Consider the following 22,432-nt stretch of genomic DNA (forward strand, 5'->3'; position numbering starts at 1 on the left):
TACACGCTGATTGAACACCCAAGTCGGTGCAGTCTTGCATCAATTCTTTTAAGGTTATTATACTGTAGATCTATTGAGTATGCCCATAAGTCTCACAGTTCTGGATGCATTGTGATAATAAATTTTCTTTGAAATTTTAATGAATGGCCTAGACAAAGTGGATGTGGAGAGGATGTTTCTTACAATAGGTCAGCCTCAGGATGAAGGGATGTCCATTTAGAAAAAGATGAGAAGGTATTTCTTTAGCCAGAGGATGGTGTATCTGTCAAATTCATTGCCGCAGATGGCTGTGGCGGCCAAGTCATTGAATATATTTTAAACAGAGGTTGATAGATTCTTGGCTAGTCAGGACATTATGGGGAGAAGGCAGGAAACTGGGGTTGAGAGGGACATTAAATCAGCCATGATGGAATGGTGGAGCAGACTCAGTGGGCCGAATGGCCTCAGTCTGCTGGTATAATTGAAATATCTGGAATTTAAAATATTTCCTGTTAATACTAAGCAGGTTAGGGTTCATTGAAGATGTTTCATCAGGGTGTATATACCATGGATACAAAAGCTGTATTTCTTTCTCGAGGTCATCCCAAAATGTGATGACAGGCTGATTTCTAAGTATAAACATCCTTGGAGAAATACATTCAGTGATCAGTTTAATAGGTGCATCAATACACCAGCTCGTTAATGCAAATATCTAATCAGCCAATCATGTGGCAGTAACTCAATGCTTAAAAGCATGCAGACTTGGTCAAGATGTTCATGTCCAGTTCAGTTGCCTTTATATGGAATAGACTAGATTATAGACCAAATGCACATTTTACTGGCCTTCCAAAGCAATCTATTGACAAATTTCAACTCATTCAGAACACCCCTGCAAGACTTCTAACTAAAACCAAGATGAGAAAACCCATCTCTCCCATCGTAACTAACATTGGGTTCCGGTATCTTTTTAGAATTGATTTTAAAGTTTTCTTATCTGTTTTTAAAGCTCTCCATATTTTGGGACTGGAGTACATTACAGAATAGATTTATTTATGCTCGAGTTCAGGTCTTCTTCCATTGTCCTTTTAAACTTATGCAATCTACCTCAGAATATTAGCAGATCAGCTTTTTTAGAACTATGCTCCACAATTGTGGCACACAGTACCTAGAACTGTAAGTGATGCAGACTTGCATGGCACTTGTAAACGCAAGCTCAAACTATTTACTTAACCTTGCTTCCAACATCTTTTTGTCTTTTATTCACGTTTGCACTTTATCCCATTGTAAAGCACTTTGAAAAGAGCTCTATTAATAAGTTATTATTATTGTTCAGACCAAACATCAGAATGGGGAAGAAATGCAATCTAAGTGACTTTGACCCTGGAATGATTGTTGGTGCCAGACAAGGTGGTTTAAGTATCTCAGAAACTGCTGATCTCCTGGGATTTTCATACACAACAGTCTTAAGAGTTTATAGAGAATGATGCAAAAAACAAAATAATATCCAGTGAGCGACAGCACTGTGGGCAAAAAAGCTTTGTTAATGATCGAGTTCAGAGGAGAATAGCCAGACTTGTTCAAGCTGGTAACAGCAGAAATAATCATGCCTTACAACAGTGGTGTGCAGAAGAGCTTCTCTGAATGCGCAACACGTCGAACAAGTGGATGGTCTAACAGCAGAAGAGCACAAGCATTTTGATTAGGACACATGGATGACAGAGCGATTATCTACCGTTGCCAGATACTGCTACAGTACAGAGATTGCCCAAAAACAAACCTTCAAGAAGATCTGCTGGTTAAACTATGCGACCTCGGCTTGCTGAAGGGACTAGGCCTACAGTCCTTGGAGTTGCCTAATGCCGGTGGCCGAAGGTGGGGACGTCGTAAGCGGTGTGCGAGGAAGCGGAAGCGAGGCAAGTGGGCAGGAGTCCGTGCCAGGCAAAAAGCAAACCCTAGCCAGCCAGCTTTCCCGTCCATTCTGCTCTCCAATGTCTGCTCCCTGGACAATAAATTGGACTACATACGACGCCAACGAAATACTCGGCGGGAGTACAGAGTCTGCTGTGCGTATGTTTTCACAGAAACGTGGCTCACCGACGGAATCCTGGATGCCGCCATTCAGCTGGACGAGCTCATCTTGTTTTGAGCAGACAGGGATGCAGCTCTCTCCAATAAGACTCACAGTGGTGGCTTGTGTGTTTACATCAATACGAAATGGTGCAAGAACTCTGTGCTGGTTTCCAGATACTGCTCATCGCTAGTGGAGTTTGTGTCTGTTAGATTTGCAGACCATTTTATTTACGACGGGAATTCACCATTGTCCTTATAGTCAGTGTCTACATTCCCTCCAAGGCTAATGCTAAGGAAGCGCTCTGTGAGCTGTATGGGGCTGTTAGCGAACTGCAGAACGCACACCCTGATGGACTGTTTATTGTCACCGAAGATTTTAACCACACAAACCTTAAGTCAATGCTCCCCAGATTCCATCAGAACGTGGACTTTACAATGAGAGGGGCGAACACGTTGGACCTTGTTTACACAAACATTCCCGATGCATACTGGGCAGAGCCCCGCCCCCACCTTGATTACTCAGACCACATCTCTGTTATGATAATCCCAGCATACAGACCGCTCATCAGCTGCTCCAGACCAGTTCAGCAGCAGATGAAAACCTGGCCAGCAGGAGCCATCTCTGCTCTTCAAGACTGCTTTGAGCACACCGACCGGCACGTGTTCAGGGAGGCTGCAACCGATGGCGACTCTACCAACTTAGAGGAGTACACGGCATCAGTGACTAGCTACATCAGCAAATGCATTGATGACATGCATTGAAGACCCTGCTGCCCCCCTCACTAGACTCCCTGCAGTTCACGTACCATCCCAACCATTCAACAGACGACGCCATTGCCATCACCCTCCACCTGGCCCTAACCCACCTGGACAAAAAAGACACGTACATTCGAATGCTGTTCATAGACTTCAGTTCAGCATTTAACACAATCATTCCTCCGAAACTGATTGAAAAGCTGAGCCTGCTGGGCCTGAACACCTCGCGCTGCAACTGGATCCTAGACTTCCTGACTGGGAGACCTCAGTCAGTCCGGACTGGAAGCAGCATCTCCAACACCATCACACTGAGCACGGGGGCACCCCAGGGCTGTGTGTTCAGTCCACTGCTGTTCACTCTGCAGACCCACGACTGTGCTGCAACACACAGCTCGAACCACATCATCAAGTTCGCCGATGACATGACCGTGGTGGGTCTCATCAGCAAGAACGATAAGTCAGCATACAGAGAGGAGGTGCAGCGGCTAACGGACTGGTGCAGAGCCAACTACCTGTCTCTGAGTGTGAACAAAACAAAAGAGATGGTTGTTGACTTCAGGAGGACACAGAGCGACCACTCTCCACTGAACATCAACGACTCCTCCATAGAGATCGTTAAGAGCAACAAATTGCTTGGTGTTCACCTGGCGGAGAATCTCACCAGGTCCCTGAACACCAGCTCCATAGCAAAGAAAGCCCAGCAGCTTCTGTAGTTTCTGCGAAGGCTGAGAAAAGTCCATCTCCCACCCCCCCATCCTCACCACATTCTACAGAGGTTGTATTGAGAGTATCCTGAGCAGATGCATCACTGCCTGGTTCGGAAATTGCACCATCTCGGATCGCAAGACCCTGCAGTGGATAGTGAGGTCAGCTGAGAAGATCATTGGGGTCTCTCTTCCCACCATTACAGACATTTACACCGCATGCTGCATCCATAAAGCAAACAGCATTATGAAGGACCCCACACACCCCTCATACAAACTCTTCTCCCTCCTGCCATCTGGCAAAAGGCAGCGAAGCATTTGGGCTCTCGCGACCAGACTATGTAACAGTTTCTTCCCCCAAGCCATCAGACTCCTCAATACCCAGAGCCTGGACTGACACCAACCTACTGCCCTCTACTGTGCCTATTGTCTTGTTTATTATTTATTGTAATGCCTGCACTGTTTTGTGCACTTTACGCAGTCCTGGGTAGGTCTGTAGACTAGTGTCGATTTTGTGTTGTTTTTACGTAGTTCAGTGTAGTTTTTGTATTGTTTCATGTAGCACCATGGTCCTGAAAAATGTTGTGTCGTTTTTACTGTGTACTGTACCAGAAGTTATGGTCGAAATGACAATAAAAAGTGGCTTGACTTGACTTGACTACACTCAGTGGCTACTTTATTAGTATCTAATATCGCTACCTCCCCAAAACAACATTTCGACTCTGTCCACTGGACCCTGCCATGAAGCAGCACCCGAATAGGAAGTTGAACTATGCATTTGATCTGACTGAGGTTGTGTATGCCCCTCACAAGCAGTTAAAGCTAAAGGATGTAGTTCCTGCTTAGTGTTCAGTGTGGGAGATTCGGAATAAAATGAAACTACACCCTGTGAAAAAGAGATATGATTAGTTTTATTATCGGATTTTTGGATGGGGAAATCTGATTTTGCTTTTGTATGCTATCTCTTCACTTATCACTTTTAAGTACCACATTCAAAAGTGTTTCAATGGCATTTTATGCTTTATTGTAGTAATGTAATCATTTGAAAAAGCTAGCGAATTGAGAAAGGATTACCTCTGCCATATCTGTGCCTGACGTTTGAGCTTTTCACTGTAAGATTGGCAGAAATGACTGCTTCTGTGCCCATTTTCTTTGGTTTCTTTTGTAAACAGCACACAAGTTGTTCAATGTAGCAACCAGCCACAAATCCCATTTGTATGTCATATAGCAAATTTACTCATCTGCTGTCCAAATGGAAAATATTTACATGCAGCTTTCTGATTCTTTTGTTAGTGAATTATGTCTATCAATAAAAATATGTGTGGTTTAGAATATGTTAGATATTTTGGAGTATGGAAAGGATTAACAATCATATGATTCTATATTAATTTAGTTGGAAGGACAAGTGGTGGCACTGCTGGTTCAGAACCTGGAACGATTAGATGAGACAGTGAAGGAAGAAGCAGATGGCGTTCACAATACATTAGGTAGGTTGTGCCTGATTTGTTTTTTCTCTTCTATGTAATGAGATTCATGACTATCCAGCCTTGTTTGTGATGTTTCTGAATTTAGCTTGTAATTATGTGGCCTACCTCTCTTAAAGTAAGAGGAAAGCCTATCTTACAAGTGAGAATACTGCATTGTCACTCTGAAGGTTAAGTATTCAATAGAAATAATTTATGAACATGATAAATGGGAATATCCTTTATGCTTTGTTCTTTAACGTGGTTGAATGAACTTGGTCTTTTTTCCTTGGAGCGATGGAGGATGAGGGGTGACCTCATATAGCTGTATAAGATGATGAGAGACATTGATCGTCAGAGGCTTTTTCCCAGGGTTGGAATGGCTAGCACAAGAGGGCACAGTTTTAAGGTGTTTGGAATAGGTACAGAGGAGATGTCAGGGGTAAGTTTTTTATGCAGAGAGTGGTGAGTGCATGGAATTGGCTGCCGGCAATGGTGGTGGAGGCGGATACGATAGGGTCTTTTAAGAGACTCCGGGATAGGTACATGGAGCTCAAAAATAGAGAGCTATGGGTAACCCTCGATAATTTGTAAGCTAAGGACATGTTCGGCACAGGTTTGTGGGCCAAAAGGCCTGTATTGTGCTGTAGGTCAGCGGTCCCCAACCACCAGGCCGTGGGCCAGTACTGGGCCGCAGAGCATGTGCTACCGGGCCGCGAGGAAACGATATGATTTGGTGATAGGAGTCAGCTGCACCTTTCCTCATTCCCTGTCACGGCCACTGTTGAGCTTGAACGCACGCGAGGTCATTACGCACGCGTCATCCATGTCAGCGCAGGAAGGAGATCAACTTCTCAAGCTTGTAAATGAGGGCGGGCTGAAAAGTATGTTTGACATAACATCTCTGCCGGCATTCTGGATCAAAGTCAAGGCTAAATATCCTGAGATAGCCACGATAGCACTGAAAACGTTGCTTCCATTTCCAACATATCTCTGCAATGAATGCAACGAAAACTAAATTGTGGAACAGACTGGACAAAGGAGTGTCGCTCCTTTGTATCGCTGTCTCCCATCACCCCTCGATGGCACTGTCTTGTTGTAGGGAAACAAGCCCAGAGCTCCCACTGATTCAGTGATATTGGTGTGTTGCAATGATTTTATATGTTCATACGGGGAAAATATGTGCTGTGTGTTTAATATCCAAACGTTACTTAAAATGTTATGATGCTGTTGACTTATAAGTGACTTGTATAACCATATAACAATTACAGCATGGAAACAGGCCATCTCTGCCCTTCTAGTCCGTGCCAAACGCTACTCTCACCTAGTCCCACCAACCTGCACTCAACCCATAACCCTCCATTCCTTTCCTGTCCATATACGTATCCAATTTTTCTTTAAATGATAATATCGGACCTGCCTCTACCACTTCTACTGGAAGTTCGTTCAATACTTACTTCAAGTTCCCCTGTCCTCCCCTGATAATTGACTTATCGCTATATTCATGCGAGGAAAATATGCGCTGTGTGTTTAATATTGAATTCGTTAGATAAACCTTTTTAGAAACGAAATTGAGCGTAGTAGCCACTTATCACCTATATTCCAGTCGTGATTAACTCCCCCCCCGTACAGAATCGCCAAAAATGATTTGTAGAAAAAAATCGGCACGTACACACGTGCGCAAGTCACGCGTGCACACTGGTGCCCGTGCAATGCTTCATGGTCACTGTAGTCTTACTCAGGGTAAACGCAACGTATTTGACTGCTACTCTTGTCTGTTGGCAACCCTACCGCGCCCCCCCCCGGGTTGGCCGGTCTGCAAGAATATTGTCAATAATAAACCGGTCTGCGTTGCAAAAAAGGTTGGGGACCCCTGCTGTAGGTTTTCTATGTTTCTATGAAGTATTATTTTGAACGTTGTACTAAAATAATTTGTCAACTGTAGGATTCCATTGCAATTCATAAATATAATACATTATTAATGACAATAAACATGGGAGACAATATTGGAAACATGACACAGTAGAAAAGAGTGCCCATTATTTTCTACATTACTTGAGGATGCACATGAATGATTTGTACCAGCACACACAAAGAAACTGCATATTAAATGGCAAGGAGTACATTTGTGTGAAATGTTAGTAGATTTATTTAGAATTTAAAATGTTAATGATTTTTTTCTACTTTTCACTACTTTATTTGCAATTTTTATAATTCTCAGTCCCTCTCCATGTCTCCTTATCTCACTCCAAGCGCTCTTGCCTCCAGAAACTCTCAGATTCAGATACAGTGGATTCCGGTTAATTTGGCCATCGATTAACAAAAACTGATCTAGAAAATAGCCAGGATTCCCTTTGTGTAAGTGAGGCTCTATGCTATTTACTTGGGATAGGAGGCAGCTGCTGAACAGTTTCTAACGAGCATCAATCACTTGCGCTTGTAAGATACTACCCCGTGCTTTGAGGGAATGGTTTTTAAGTAGTGTCAGTTGTGTGTGTTTGTGTTCAAAAAGCCGTGATTTTTGTCACTGATAGTTGGCGAGTTACAAGCAGTTAGATAATTCAGAAATGATTTGCTCACTGTGATTTTAAGCATTCAGACTTAGAGGCAGCAGAAACAGCTGGGAGTGAAAATGAAACAATTTCACTACTTCAACAAGTTAGGAACTATAAAGAATTTGAAGGTATTGACAATCATCTTGAATGTTGCAATGAAAATGAAGATTTTGAGGATGCAATCATCAAAAGTATTGTACGAAGGCAGTCCATTATCTGCACTAGGTGTTCGCACTGACTTTGTTCATTTACAGTTAATCAAGAAAATGACAGTGTGCACTGGATGTATTCCTCTGTTGATAAATATCAGGAACTAATCCACAGTTTTATAGTATTGTAGTATAGGTAGTGTACATAATTTGTTATTTAAATGGTATTCCTTCTTAACTGTTTCCCTGAAACTTTGGCTGTTTCAGGTTGCTGCTTAATTGGGCCAAAATGTACTGGCCCAATGTGTCTCAATTAACTGGAATCCATTGTAATTGCCTCTCCACACCTCATCCTGTTCTCCCACCTCTGCTGGCTGCTTGCAGCGCTCCAATCCAACTGCACCTATCTGGTCTTCAGTACATTGTTTTCTATTCAGCCACTTCCAGTTTCCTTCACTGTTGTATAATTTAAGGAATGTTAGCTTTGCAGTTAACAGGCAAGTTTGATCCGAGTACTGTGCTAATAAAAACTATTCACCCCTCTGGAAGTTTTAATACTTTATTGCGTTACAACATTGACTCAAAGTGGATTTAATTTGACTTTTTATGACACTGGTCAACAGGGCTGTGTACATACATCTATTGATGCTTCTGACACATCTTCAGTGATGTTCCTGGAGTCATGGGGTGTTTCGGGTCCTTCAAAATTATACGCTCTCCTCCAGGTGACCCAGCTGATCAGACCCCAGCTTGTGTCCAGTTGGCCAGCTACTTATGACTCCATGGCTCCCCTCTTTTGAGCCACAGCCACATCTTGAGGCCCTCTCTGCTGCATCGGTGGTACTGCGGATGGCTCTCCTCTTCCTCTCTCCCTCGATGCCTAAATTGCTGAAGGCTCTGGCTGAGGAACGGGCTGCTAATCCCCTGCGAAAAAACTCATTCGTGTCAAAGAGGAAACAAATTTCTACAAATCTGTCTAAATTTATTACATTTGTTAAACACAAAATAATTAATGCATAATTACGCACCCCATTCAAGTCAGTATTTGGTAGATGCACCTTTGGTAGAAATTACAGCCTTAAGTCTGTGTGGATAGGTCTCTATCAGCTTTACACATCTGGAATCCAATTTTTCCCCATTCTTCTTTACAAAACTGCTTAAGCTCTGTCAGATTGCATGGGGATAGCGAGTGAACAGACCATTTCAAGTCCAGCCAGAAATTCACAGTTGGATTGAAGTGTGGACTCTGACTTGGCCGCTCTAGGACATTAACTTTATTTTTAAGCCATTCTTATGTAGCTTTGGCTTTATACTTGTGGTCATTGTCTTGCTGGAAAACAAATAGAACACCTACAGCACAATACAGGCCCTTCAGCCCACAATGCTGTGCTGAACATACACTTACTATAGAAATTACCTAGGGTTACCCATAGCCCTCTATTTTTCTAAGCTCCCAAGTCACAGTAATCTTGCAAACTGCATCAGGGTTTCCTCCAGGATTTCCCTATATTTTGCTGCATTCGTTTTACCGTCTACCTTCACAAGCCTTCCAGGGCTGCTGCAATGAAGCATCCCCGCAGCATAATGCAGCCACCACCATGTTTCACGGTAGGGATAGTGTTGCTTTTGATGATGTGTAGTGTTTAGTCTGATGGTCAAAAAACTCAATTTTGGTTTCACCAGATCATAGAACCTTCTTCCAGTTGACTTCAGAGACTTCCAAGAGCCTTCTGGCATGCTCTAGCTGAGATTTCATGTGAGTTTTTTTCACCAGTGGATTTCTCTTTGCCACTGTCCCATGAAGCTGTGATCAGTGAAGCACCCAGAGAACAGTTGTATGCACAGTCTTGCCCATCTCAGCCTCTGCAGCTTCTAACTCCTCCAGAGTTGTCATAGGTCTCTCGGTGGCCTCCCTCATTGGTCCCCTTCTTGCACAGTCACTCAGATTTTGCGGACAGCCTGCTCTAGACAGATTTATAGCTGTGCCATATTCCTTCCATTTCTTGATGATTGACTTAACTATTCTAAGGGATATTCAGTGACTTGGGAATTTTCTTATATCCATCTCCTTACTTGTGCCTGTAATGGAGTTGTTTGAAGTGTTCTTTTATCTTCACAGTGTAGTCTTTGCCAGGATACTGACTCACCAGCTGTTGGACTTTCCAGATACAGATGCATTTTTACTACAATCAGTTGAAGCACTTTAACTGTGTACAGTGATCCTCTTTTAACTAATTATGTGACTTCTAAAACCAATTGGTTGCACCAGTGATGATTTGATGTGTCATATTAAAGGGGGGGGTGAATACTTATGCAATCAATTATTTTGTGTTTTATATTTCTAATTAATTTAGATCACTTTGTAGAGATCTGTCTCTTTTCACTTTGACACAAAAACATCTTTTTCTGTTGATCAGTGTCAAAAAAGCCAAATTAAATCTTCTGTTGTTCAATGTTGTCAAACAATAATACACCCTATCCTCGTTAAATGCGTCTTCAGACTATGCGGCTTCAGAGTTATGCGAGGAACCCATTTCTACCAATGTCTCGTTATATGCATCCAAAATTCACAGTTATGCAAGGAGCACTGCCTTCCCGCCAATACAAGTCACATGCGCACACCTCAGTCTCACTGTTGGGATGAGAAGCACCGCTTTCCCGCCAATACAAGTCAGGTGCGTGCGCCTCACAATTTCACTCCCGCCACTCTCGCATTGGTTTTGGCAAGGTGTGGATGCGTGATCTTAAACTTTTGTTGGTTTTAACTATGCCTCCTAAGCGTCCGATGTCATGTCTTGAGCCGTCAGCCGAGCAGCGGAGAACTGCTTTAACACTTGGAAAAAAAGTTGAAAATTATAAACAGCGCGACATCAGCTGAAGGTAACACAGCTCTGGGACACTACCGCCGGGAACAGAACCTTGCCTTTAAAGTTCTTTTGTTGCTTAACAATGCGCCAGCCCATCCTAAACATTTGGACAGTATTCATCCTAACATAACAGTGCGTTTCCTGCCACCTAACACAACATCGCTGATTCAACCACTCAACCGGTGTGATCCACATTCAAGGCGTACGTATTTTTTTTTTAATGGCAAACTATCTCTCAGATGCTGCAAGCAACAGATGATTTTGAAAATCCCGGGAGTTTACCAACGGTAAGGGAATAGTGGACCTCGGAACACTTGGCACAAACGGCGATGGACATGGACCCAAGTTTAGAACGGAGTCAGCATTTCAGTCGTTCCCTGCCATCAACCCTTCTTCCCTACAAGCAAATTTATGCTGAAAAACAAAATGCTGCCGAGTAAACAACCCTCACCACTTTATTCAAATCGCTGTAATCTTCTACTGCCGGCAGTTCTAAGAGACTTCCTTCACCCCTTGCTGTGCTTGATATGATCCTGACGACCACAACCATCCACCTCGGAGCGAACACACCTGCCACTGATGGTGAGTGCTTTACACCAGAGGATGTTAACTTTCTATGATTTATTAAGTTGAGTATTACCTTAAATTGATTAAATATAATACAAATGTCTTGTAGTACTGTTTTTGTGTCGTATTGGTATGAAAATGTGAATAAATTATAGATAAAACATTTTTAGGAAGCCCTCTGGAACACATCCCTATTTTCTCCATTTAAATAATTATTCACATTATGCGATTTCACATTATACGTCAACTTCGAGGAATGTATCACTTGCATATAATGAAGATAAGGTGTACATGAAACTTAAATGGAGTTTGAATACTTTTTATAGACACTGTATGTGTTATGGGGTGATCTGCATAGAGGGTGCTACACCATCATCTCCAACTGTGTAGTCATCAAGCTGCTTGTAGGTTTGATACATATTGTGTGGCTTCAGCTAGGTTGCATGATGGCCTGTTTAAACTGGATTTTTGTTATTACGATGTACAAGTACAATGGTATAAGAGTGAACTGGAGACTATCAATTCTGAATGAGGGGAGAACTTAGCTTTATATAAAAGAAGTTTTTCAGGAAAATCTTGCAGATCAGGAATAAGTAGAATGCTATGGCTTTAAAATACGTACATGGTGCTGAATGGTCTGCCATCATGATTATAATATCAAGCGTTGGTAAGTTAGTGAGGTGTTGAGAGAGGAGGTTGGGAAAATATTATATTATTGTCATGTGCATTGACGGATAATGAAAATGGAAAAAAAATGTTTTGCATGCCATCCATACAGATCAATTCAATACAACAGTATGTTGAGGAGTACATAGTCATAGTCACACTTTATTGATCCTGAGGGAAATTGGCTTTTGTTACAGTTGCACCGTAAGTAATAAATAGTAATAAACCATAAATAATTAAATAGTAATATGTAAATTATGCCAGGAAATAAGTCCAGGACCAGCCTATTGGCTCAGGGTGTCTGACCCTCCAAGAGTGGAGTTGTAAAGTTTCAAACAACAGGAATTCTGCAGATGCTGGAAATTCAAGCAACACACATAAAAGTTGCTGGTGAACGCAGCAGACCAGGCAGCATCTCTAGGACGAGGTGCAGTCGACGTTTCAGGCTGAGACCCTTCATCAGGACTTACAAAGGAAGGTCCTGACGAAGGGTCTCGGCCTGAAACGTCGACTGCACCTCTTCCTAGAGATGCTGCCTGGCCTGCTGCGTTCACCAGCAACTTTTATGTGTGTTAGTTGTAAAGTTTGATGGCCACAGGCAGGAATGACTTCCTATGACGCTCAGTGTTGCATCTCGGTGGAATGAGTCTCTGGCTGAATGTACTCCTGTGCCCAACCAGTTCATTATGTAGTACGAGGGCAAACAACAATATAGAATAAGAGAGTGCGTAGTGCAGGTAGACAATAAGGTGCAACGCCATAGTAAGGTGTACTGTGAAGTGAAGAGTGCATGCTACTGTACTAGGGGACTGTTCAAATAGTCCTATAACAGTGGGATGGAAGCTCTCCTTGAACCTGGTGGTACCTGCTTTCAGACTTTGGTATCTTCTGCCCAATGGGAGGGGGAAGAAGATAGAATGTCCAGGTCTTTGATTATGTTGGTTGTTTTACCAAGGTGGAGGGAAGTTTAGACAGAGCCCATGAAGGGAAAAGCTGGCTCCCGTGATATGTTGAGCTGTGTTCACAACTCTGCAGTTTCTTGCCGTCATGGGCAGAACAGTTGCAATACTAAGCAGTGATGCATCTGAATATGATGCTTTCTGTAGTGCTTCAAAAAAGACTGGTGATGGTCAAAGGAGACATGCCAAATTTTTTTCAGCCGACTGAAGAAGTAGAGGATTGTTAGCCAAATGCAAAACAGGGATATGTAATGAGAAAATAGAGTGAAACCCTTGTCCACTACACTTGAGAAGTGAATTGGAATACTGGTGATGCTAGGCAAAAGTCGTAATACAGATCTAATTTAGGAACAGTGATTACCCTCCAACCATGGGGCTTCAGAAATGGCATGGGTAATTTCACTCGTCAATTCTGAACTGATTCCACAACCTACAGACTCAATTTCAAGGGCTCTAAAGCTCATACTCTCGTGAGTTTTTTTTTGCACTATTTGGTTTCTTTTGCTCATTTATTGTTTTCTTTATGTATAGTTTTTCATCATTTTTTTCTGTTTTCCTTTTTTCTTGTTTTGTGATCTTTGTGAAGGTCAGTGCAGAGCAAGCATTTGCTTTTTATTCATGGACGATACAGAACAGATAATTGAATTCTTGATTCTGGCAATGCTGCAGTTCTAAGTTGCATCATTACATTGGTGATGTCTAGGTTTTCAAACAAATAAGTCAAAATTCAGCACTAGCAAAGTAGTGTTTGATTGGAAATTGTGGACTCTATGTAGCTGATAATTCTATATGATTTTTGGCCATTGTTCCCATAGAATTTATGTTCCTGAAGCTTGATCAAAATCATTGCCAGTGAGAGTGAGAACCAATCTGGAGGAAGTAGTCAATCTGTGGATTTGATTGGTTTTTCTAAATTGCGTTATTTTCAATGGGAGATGTATGTTTACTTGTTTTGTGTTGCCTTAGTTTATATTCGGAAAGAAGCAAGGCAATGTGTTTGTCAAACCCAGTTAATCTTTGAGGAAGGAAGGCCCAGTTTTATTATAAAATGAACCCACCAGTGGGAATGCTAATGGGGATACAAACTGGGAACACTAATAGTCTATGACACCGGCTTGGATGTTTGCACACTTCTATTACTTTTTCTAATTTATTTCGCTCTCAGCACTCTATCAGAATGTTTCACCTGCTTTGGCCTCATTTTGGTGAAGTGTTGAGAAGCTTACCCTGACTTGTAGCATTTCAATTGAAAATATTTCAGCCTGAAAGCTACCAATATCTTTGAATTAGAATGTTATACATTTGACAAAAAAAAGTGAAAATTATTTTGATTTAGTTTTATATTCTTAATACTCTTGACAACATCTGTATAGGTTGGGAGAATCCATTTTTTCAGCTGTTTCTGATTTTCATTTTATTGCCTTTTCCTTCTACAGTATGTTCTGGTTTTCTTTGATGACCTGTTTTGTTTTTATCTTTACTGATCAACTCATTTCTGTCAGGTGATGGGTGGTATAATGGAGAAGGAACCTTCCCTAAACTGCATCTGGAGTAGGGATTATTGGAAAAATTTAGCTCTCTTGCTCACGTCTACCTCTCTCCTGAGAAAATATCTCATCCCTTTGAGCAAATCCCGTCTCTTATCCCCGCTCCAATTATACTTGCCTCTTGAATTCTCTATTCTGGCAAATCAAAGAATAGGTATTCAGTAACTAAAGACTTTATATCCATTCAACTATGTCTTTCTTCCCTTTTTCAAAACAAATCAAAGGTTTCAAAAGTCTCATCAATATAAAAAAAAGTCAAATGAATACAACTGGCTGATTCAGTTGCATCTTGGAAATTAGGTATATTAGGCATGTTTAGACTGCCTGACAGCTCAGAAGCAGATCTGTGCACATCAGTCAAGTTAATTGAATGGTTGTGGGGTTGAACTTGTTTAGGATCTACTTCGGCAATTTTCCACACTGTCAGGAAAATATCGTTGCTGTGACTACACTGAATAGCTTAGCAAGATGTGCAGCCTCACCTGAAGCATACATATTTGATACTTTAGCCAGGCATAAAAGGATTGAATTACCACCATGTTGAGCAATTCTTCATTTTTAGTGGATAAATCTTATTTTTGCATTCCATTTACTGATTAAATCATTCAGTTTTTTTTTGCAGTTTAAATTTTGCCACCTTCTGATTTTATACCATTTAAGAACTGGGCTATTTTTCATAAGAGTCTGCCACACGGTCATTAGGTAATTACTTTTATTGCCTTTTAATGATTACAGTTTAGTATTAAGAACATTAAACATTGATAAATATTGTACAATTTCCTGATGGAATGTGTATTCACAGTCTTGCTGAACAGTGTGTTTACAGTAGATTTAGGAAGCTTGTTCTTGTTCATTATTCACCAAGTGCATATGTCAGAGTCTAACAAATTATTAGAAGGCCAAAATCTTTTTCCTTTCAAAACCTAACTCTTGATCTCATGGGATATTCATGCACAACAGTCACTAGAGTTTACACAGAATGGTGCAAAAAGCAGATAAAAATCTAGTGAATAGCGGTTCTGTGGGTGAAAATGCCTTGTTAATGAGAGAGGTCAGTGGAGAATGGCCAGACTGGTTCAAGCTCACAAGAAGACACAGCAACTCAAATAACCATGCGTTACAACAGTGGTGTGCAGAGCTCCTCTGAATGTGCAACACATCAAACCTTGAAGTGGATGGGCTAAAGCAGCAGAAGACGTAATAAAATGGCCACTGGGTTCATTGATGTGCTCAGATAAATTTGCAGCCCTACGTCATTTTGGCTTATCATGAAATAAGATGCAAAGTCTGTAGAGTCATAGAAAAATACAGCACAAAACAGGCCTTTCTAGTCTGTGCCCAACCATTTAAACTGCCTACTGCCTTTCATTGAACTGCACTGGGACCACAGCCCTCCATACCCCTTCCATCCTTGTACCTATCCAAACTTTTAAATGTTGAAATTGAACTTGCATGCACCACTTGTGCTGGCAGCTCATTCCACACTCACATGACCCTCTGAGCTGTTCCTCTTAAACTTTTTCACCTTTCACCTTTAAGCCATGACCTCTGGTTGTAGTCCCAGCCAGCCTCAGTGGGTAAAGCCTGTTTGCATTTACCCTATCTATACCTCTCATAATTTTGTATACCTCTATCAAATCTCCTCTCAATCTTCTACATTCCAAGGAATAAAATCCTAACCTGTTCAATCTTTCCTTATAACTCAAGCCCTCCAGACCTGGCAACATCCTTATAAATTTTCTCTGTACTCTTTCAACTTTATTTAGATCTTTCCTGTAGGTAAGTGATCAGAACTGCACACAGTACTCCAGATTAGGCCTCGCCAGTGACTTGTACAACTTCAACTTAACGTCCCACCTCCTATACTCAATAATTTGATTTATAAAGGTCAATGTGCCAAAAGCTTTCTTTATGACCCTCTCTACCTGTGATGCCACTTTCAATGAACTATATACCTGTACAAGATCCCTTTGTTCTACTACACTCTTCAGTGCCCTACCATTCACCGTGTAAGCCCTACCTAGACTGGACGTATTGAAGTACAACACCTCGAATGTCTGGTCTGCATTAAGTTCCAGCTGGTCCAGATCCTACTGCAAGCCATGATAGCCTTCCTCCTTGTCCACTGCACCTCCAGTCTTGGTGTCTCCTGCAAATTTGCTGATCCATTTGACCACATTATCACCCAAATTGTCGATATAGATGACATGCAACAGTGGACCCAGCACTGATCCCTGCGGCACTCCAGTAGTCACTGGCCTCCAGTCAGAGTGACAACTATGTACTACCACTGTTTGGTTTCTCCCACAAAGCCAATATCTAATACAATTTACTACCTCATAATATTTGTAATAGTTGTCATGGTTAATATTTTCAGTGAATTAATGCTTTAATATCCATAGTTCCGTTTAAGTAATAGTCCTGATCAAACAATGCAAAATAGCTTGATGTTTTTGCTAATTGTTTTACCCATTGACCTCTGTTTCCCCTGTAAAAAAAAAACTCAAGTACGATATGAGTATCTAAATGTTAGGAACATGTTATGACTGTTAGGGACAGTCCTAAACTGGATTACATCAGATGGGATTCTGTTAGTCACAAGTGTTTAACTTTGATCCTTGTAATGATTCAGTGCTTAAAATTAATTTCTGTTCCTTACACAGCTGGCAGAACTGTATCATTCTTTACATTTTGCCAGATTTCTGTCATGAGTGTATATCACATTAATGAAAAATCAATAGCATAAAAATTACCTAATGAAAACCATTTCTTGTGCACCAGTCCATCTCAGTCAGTTGGCACAGATGCAAACCCATCTGTGTACACATTTTGCACAGCGTATGAAGAACGGATTCTATAGGGTGCACAGTTTTATAAGTCATCAGACTGATCTGAACAGCTTGCCTCGAACATTGCTATGTTAAATCTTGTTTTCTTTTGCAAAGGATGTTGTGTGCTTTATATTTAAATATCAGAATGTAAAATGACTGTAATACATGCATGAAGAAAAGAATAGCTATAATATAAAAATGTTGATGTATTTTATAAGTAAGCTAGAAGTATAAAAAAGGAACTCATTTGTGTGAGAAAATGGTAAGTATTGTATCAGTGTCAACAAATGGTAAATGTGAGATCATTTGGAGAGGATGTGAAAGTATTAGGAAGATTTTGGAAAGCTACCTTCATCATGGGATTCAAGGACCCTTCAACGCCCAAGACACGCTCCCTTCTCATCACGGAAGGGTACAGGAGCCTGAAGACAAACACTCAACATTTTAGGAGCAGTTTCTTCTCCATCATTAAATTTCTGAAAGGCCAATGAACCAACTCATGAACACTACCACACTACTTTTTTGCTCTCTTATTGCACAACTTAATTAATTAAATTTTGAATATATATACTTTGTTTTAATTTGTAGTTTATATGTATTGCACTGTACTGCTGCTGCAGAATAGCAAATTTCATAACATATATCAGTGACATTAAACTTAATTCTGGAAAAGATTTACAAGGATAGTTTGTGGCATGACCAACTACTGTAACAAACATAATACATCTGGGACTCCTTTTTTACGAAAATGCTGGGGGTTGGAATTCAATAGAAGTACATAAAATGATGGATCTGGATAGAATGGTTGGGGGTTTGGGGACTAAGTTACAGGTGCACGATACAGGAGGAGAGAATTAAGAGTGAAGTATGTAAAAACAGTTTCACACATGGATGGAACTTAAATTGAACTGCCTCCATTGACGTAGAGCAGTGGTTCCTTCGACCCCTATGGGGTGTGGGAGCATCGGGGGGGGGGAAATAAAGATAAAGGGAGAAGTGGGGAGGGCACTCGGTAGCAAGGGGAGCACCTGAGGGATTACAGGCTTAATTTAAGAAATGAATTGTTTATTATAAGGATTTGATCTTCAGTGCCTCATTATTGATTGCAATGATCGCATATTGACCTCGTCTCTTGCTAACTTACCGTTCTCTTAGACTTTGTTCAAAGCACATTTTTAATTGTTGAAAAACAATGTTACAATGTACTTGTCACACCGTGAGAAACCTGGACTGAAGGAATTGTGTTATTTCCATTCACTACTGTTGTACAGTGATAGGTGGTACAATTCCCATATTCTAATCACACAGTGATGGAATTTCTGTGAATTAGGGTGTGGAATTCATTGGGATAAGGTTCAGAATCTGCCCTTTCGAATAGTCTTGACTGCATTTTTCTAGCTCACAGGCCAAATGAGATATCACTGCTCAACTTTGTCAGAGAGTCGTATTTTGCCTGAACTATGATGACATCATAACTTTGCTTTTTATCAATTGTAGAGATTGAGGTTAGACTTAAACATTAGGCGACTGGCCATGGTTGGTAACCCATAACAAAAATGGTAGAAGTAAACCAAAGGGGAAAAAACATACAAACAGTATAGTGTGGAGTATACTGAGAAATGGGGATTTATACCACCACTATGTATCTGTTTTGTGAAGAAGATTTTTCAGATGAAGCAATGAAACCATTGAGGCTGTTGGACCATTTGAAGAGTATACATTCTGATAAAGCAAACAAGAACTTGGCTTATTTTCAGTTACTGGTTAAAATTTCTGGAAATGGAAAAGACTTCAAAACAGGTTTGCCAGCACTTCACAAACATTGATGGTTTGTGTGCTTCATACAACATTTCAATGCTCATCGCTAAATCTGGAAAGCCCCATGCAATTGGAGAAGATATTATTCTACCAACGGTAAGGGAGGTTGTGGGTATGGTTTTGCACAAGTCACCAGACTCAGTGACAACTATATTTAAAGATGAATAGGTGAAATCTCTAAGAATGTGGAAGACACATTATGCAACATACTTAGGACAACAGAATTTGGATGAGGCAACTTTGCTAGGCAATTATGTTCGTTTCATAAAAGATGAAAGCACGGTTCAAGATTTGTTTTTTGCAAGGAAACTAGAAATATGAAGGGGGTGTTAATATTTTGTGTTGTTGAGCAATTTTTCAATTAGAAAGATATTCTGCTCACCAACATTCTTGCTTGTGCAACAGATGAGGCACCAGCAAAAACAGGACACCACCGTGGGGTTATTACCCAGATCTGGGCCGTACCCTCCAAATATCCGGACCTGCCTCTCGGTTTTTTTGCACTACCTTACTTTCCCTTTTCTATTTTCTATTTATGATTTATAATTTAAATGTTTAATATTTACTATCGATTTGTACTCCAGGGAGCGTGAAGCACAGAATCAAATATCGCTATGGTGATTGTATGTTCTAGTATCAATTGTTTGGTGACACTAAAGTATAAAGTACTTCCTTGAAGAAAGCTGTACCTAACATGTCAACTATTCACTGAATTTTGAATTTATTTAAATCCATCCCACGTCATGAGGGAGTAAAAATCTTTGCGTTGTGACTCCATCACAATGTACAGACGTGAAATTTCAGTCTAATAGCTTGTAGAAGGAAGCTGTCCTGTAGCCTGTTGGTCCTGGCTTTAGCGCTGCGTACCGTTTGCCAGATGGAAGCAGCTGAAACAGTTTATGTTTAGGGTGACTGGTATCCCCGATAATATTCCAGGCCTTCTTTTTGCACCTGCTGCTGTAAATGTTCTCAATGGAGGGAAGTTCACATCCACAGATGCACTGGGCTGTCCATACCACTCTCTGCAGTGCCCAGCAATCAAGGTTGATACAGTTCCTGTACCAGGCGGCGAGACAACCAGTCAGTATGCTTTCAATGATGCCCCTGTAGAAGGTCTTCATAGACAACATCTTATTGCAAAAACCCTAACGATCAGCTGCACAAATCATTAAATGCAGTAATCACAGTGGTGAATAAAATCTAGTTTCAGCACTCAGTTCGCTACTATTTCGAAAACTTTGGATTGAGAATTATGAACAGTTAGAATGCTTCCAGTTGCAGACGAAAGTCAGGTGGCTCTCTAAAGGAAACTACCTGAGATACTTTTATGTGTTTTTTGAAACTGATAAAATTCTTTGAGGACTCAAATGCTTCATTCAGTAATCAATTTGAATATTCGGCATGACATTGCTTATTTGCCAGAATTATTTGCAAAATTTAATGAAATTAATCTTCAATTACAAAGCAATTACATGAAAGTCAAATCAGTCGTCTCAACATTTCTGTCTAAGTTAAGTGCAATTTCTAAGCCCCACTGAGTTGGAAGAGAAAGAAAGAATGCCAGATGCTGATCTTCAAGTATACCATGCCAATCTGGCTGAGCTGTATAAAGACATGTCAAAAAGATTTTGGGATCTTTACTGGATCCAAGTTCCTGGTTGGATAATAAATTCATTCCTAAACAGTTGTAACGAGGAATTAACAGGAAGGGTGGAGGAAGAACTGATTTTGCTACAAAATGACTTTGACCTGAAGCCAAGGTTAAAAAAAAATCATATCAAGAGTTGGTTGTAGAAAGAGATCTGTGATCATGATCCTGCATTGTGAAAGAAGGTCAAGATGTTCTTTATTGCCTTTCCAGCATGATATTTAGTGGAGCGCAGTCGCCCAACTTCTTTCATAGCAACAAAACAAACTGTAAAATTACTGAACGTGAGGGTCGGAGACTCCTTTTGAGGGACCTTCAGCTTGATGTTGAGAAGCTGATATCACTGCACCAAGCTGTGCTGAACCATTTAAACTGACTACTCCCATCGACCTGCACAGGAACTACTACCTCCCCCAAACTTCTCTTAAATGTTGAAATCAAGCTTACATGCACCACTTGTGTTGGCAGCTCGTTCCACCCTCACAACTCCTTGAGTGAAGAAGTTTCCCCTCCTGTTCCCCTTAAACTTCTTACCGTTCACCTTTAACCCACGACCTCTAGTTGTAATTCCACCCAACCTCGGTGGAAAACGCCTGCTTGCATTTACCCTATCTACACCTCATAATTTTGTATGCCTTTATGAAATCTCCCCTCTATCTTCGATGTTCCAAGGAATAAAGATCCGGCAATATCCTTGTAAATTTTCTCTGTACTCTTTCAACCTTATTTATATCTTTCCAAAACTGCACACAACGCTCCAAATTAGGCCTCGCCGACATCTTATACAACGTCAACATAACGTTCTATTTCCTGTACTCAGTACTTTGATTTATGTAAACTAATGTGCCAGAAGTTTTCTTTATGACCCTACCTATGATGCCACTTTCAACAAATTATGGACCTGTATTCCCAGATCCCTTTGTTCTGCCACACACCTCAGTGCCCTACCGTTCACTGTGTAAGATCTACCGAAGTGCAACACCTCACACATCTGCATTAAATTCCATTTGCCATTTCACAGCTCATTTTCCAGTTGGCTCAGATCTATCTGCAAGCCATGATAGCCTTCGCTGGCGTCATCCGCAAATTTGTTGGTCCGGCTAACCATATTATCATCTAATTGGTTGATATAGGTGAAAGACAACAACGGACCCAGCACTGATCCCACTAGTCACAGACCTCTGTTCAGAGTGGCAACTGTGTACCACCACTCTGTAGCTTCTCCCACAAAGCCAATGTCTAATTCAATTTACTACCTGATTTTGAATGCCAAGAGACCCACCTTCATATGGGACCATGCCTTGCCTTCATCACCTTTGTTGGTAACATCCTTGAAAAACTATAAGATTGGCTAAACAAGGCCTACCATGCACGAAGCCATGCTGACTATTCTTAATCAGCCCATGTCTATCCAAATACTTATATATCTGGTCCCTCCAAATACCTTCTAATAATTTCCCTGCCTCTAATGTCAGGCTCACCAGCTAATAATTTCCTGATTTGTTTTTAAAGGCTTTTTTGAAGAGCGGAACAACATTGGCTATCCTCCAGTTCCCTGGCACCTCACCTGTCACTAAGAATGATATAAGTGTCTGCTAGGGCCCTGACAATTTCTGCACTTGTTTCTCACGTGGTCTGAGGGAAGACCTTGTACGGCCCTGGGGCTTTATCCACCCTGATTTGTCTCAGGACAGCAAACATCTCCTCCTCTATAATCTGTTTAGGGTCCATGAAGTTAATGTTGCTTTGCCTCATTTCTAGAGACCGTGTCCATCTCCTGAATAAGTGTCTTAGCCCTCCTGATTTCTTTCTTGCATTTCGTATACTTCCTAAGCACCTTATTTGTTCCTACC

At 41.0% G+C, this 22,432-nt stretch overlaps 1 protein-coding gene across 1 annotated transcript in view; it reads left to right on the forward strand.

Moving 5' to 3' along the window:
• The window catches only part of ctnnbl1 (catenin, beta like 1), a 255,909-nt gene that overhangs the window by 78,561 nt on the left and 154,916 nt on the right, over positions 1 to 22,432 (forward strand). Inside the window, exon 6 of the mRNA XM_072280851.1 lies at positions 4,903 to 4,996. Within this exon, the coding sequence (XP_072136952.1) occupies positions 4,903 to 4,996 (94 nt within the window). The remainder of the gene's footprint in view (positions 1 to 4,902; positions 4,997 to 22,432) is intronic.

This window comes from Mobula birostris, chromosome 2, assembly GCF_030028105.1.
Source record: "Mobula birostris isolate sMobBir1 chromosome 2, sMobBir1.hap1, whole genome shotgun sequence".
NCBI lineage: Eukaryota > Metazoa > Chordata > Chondrichthyes > Myliobatiformes > Myliobatidae > Mobula > Mobula birostris.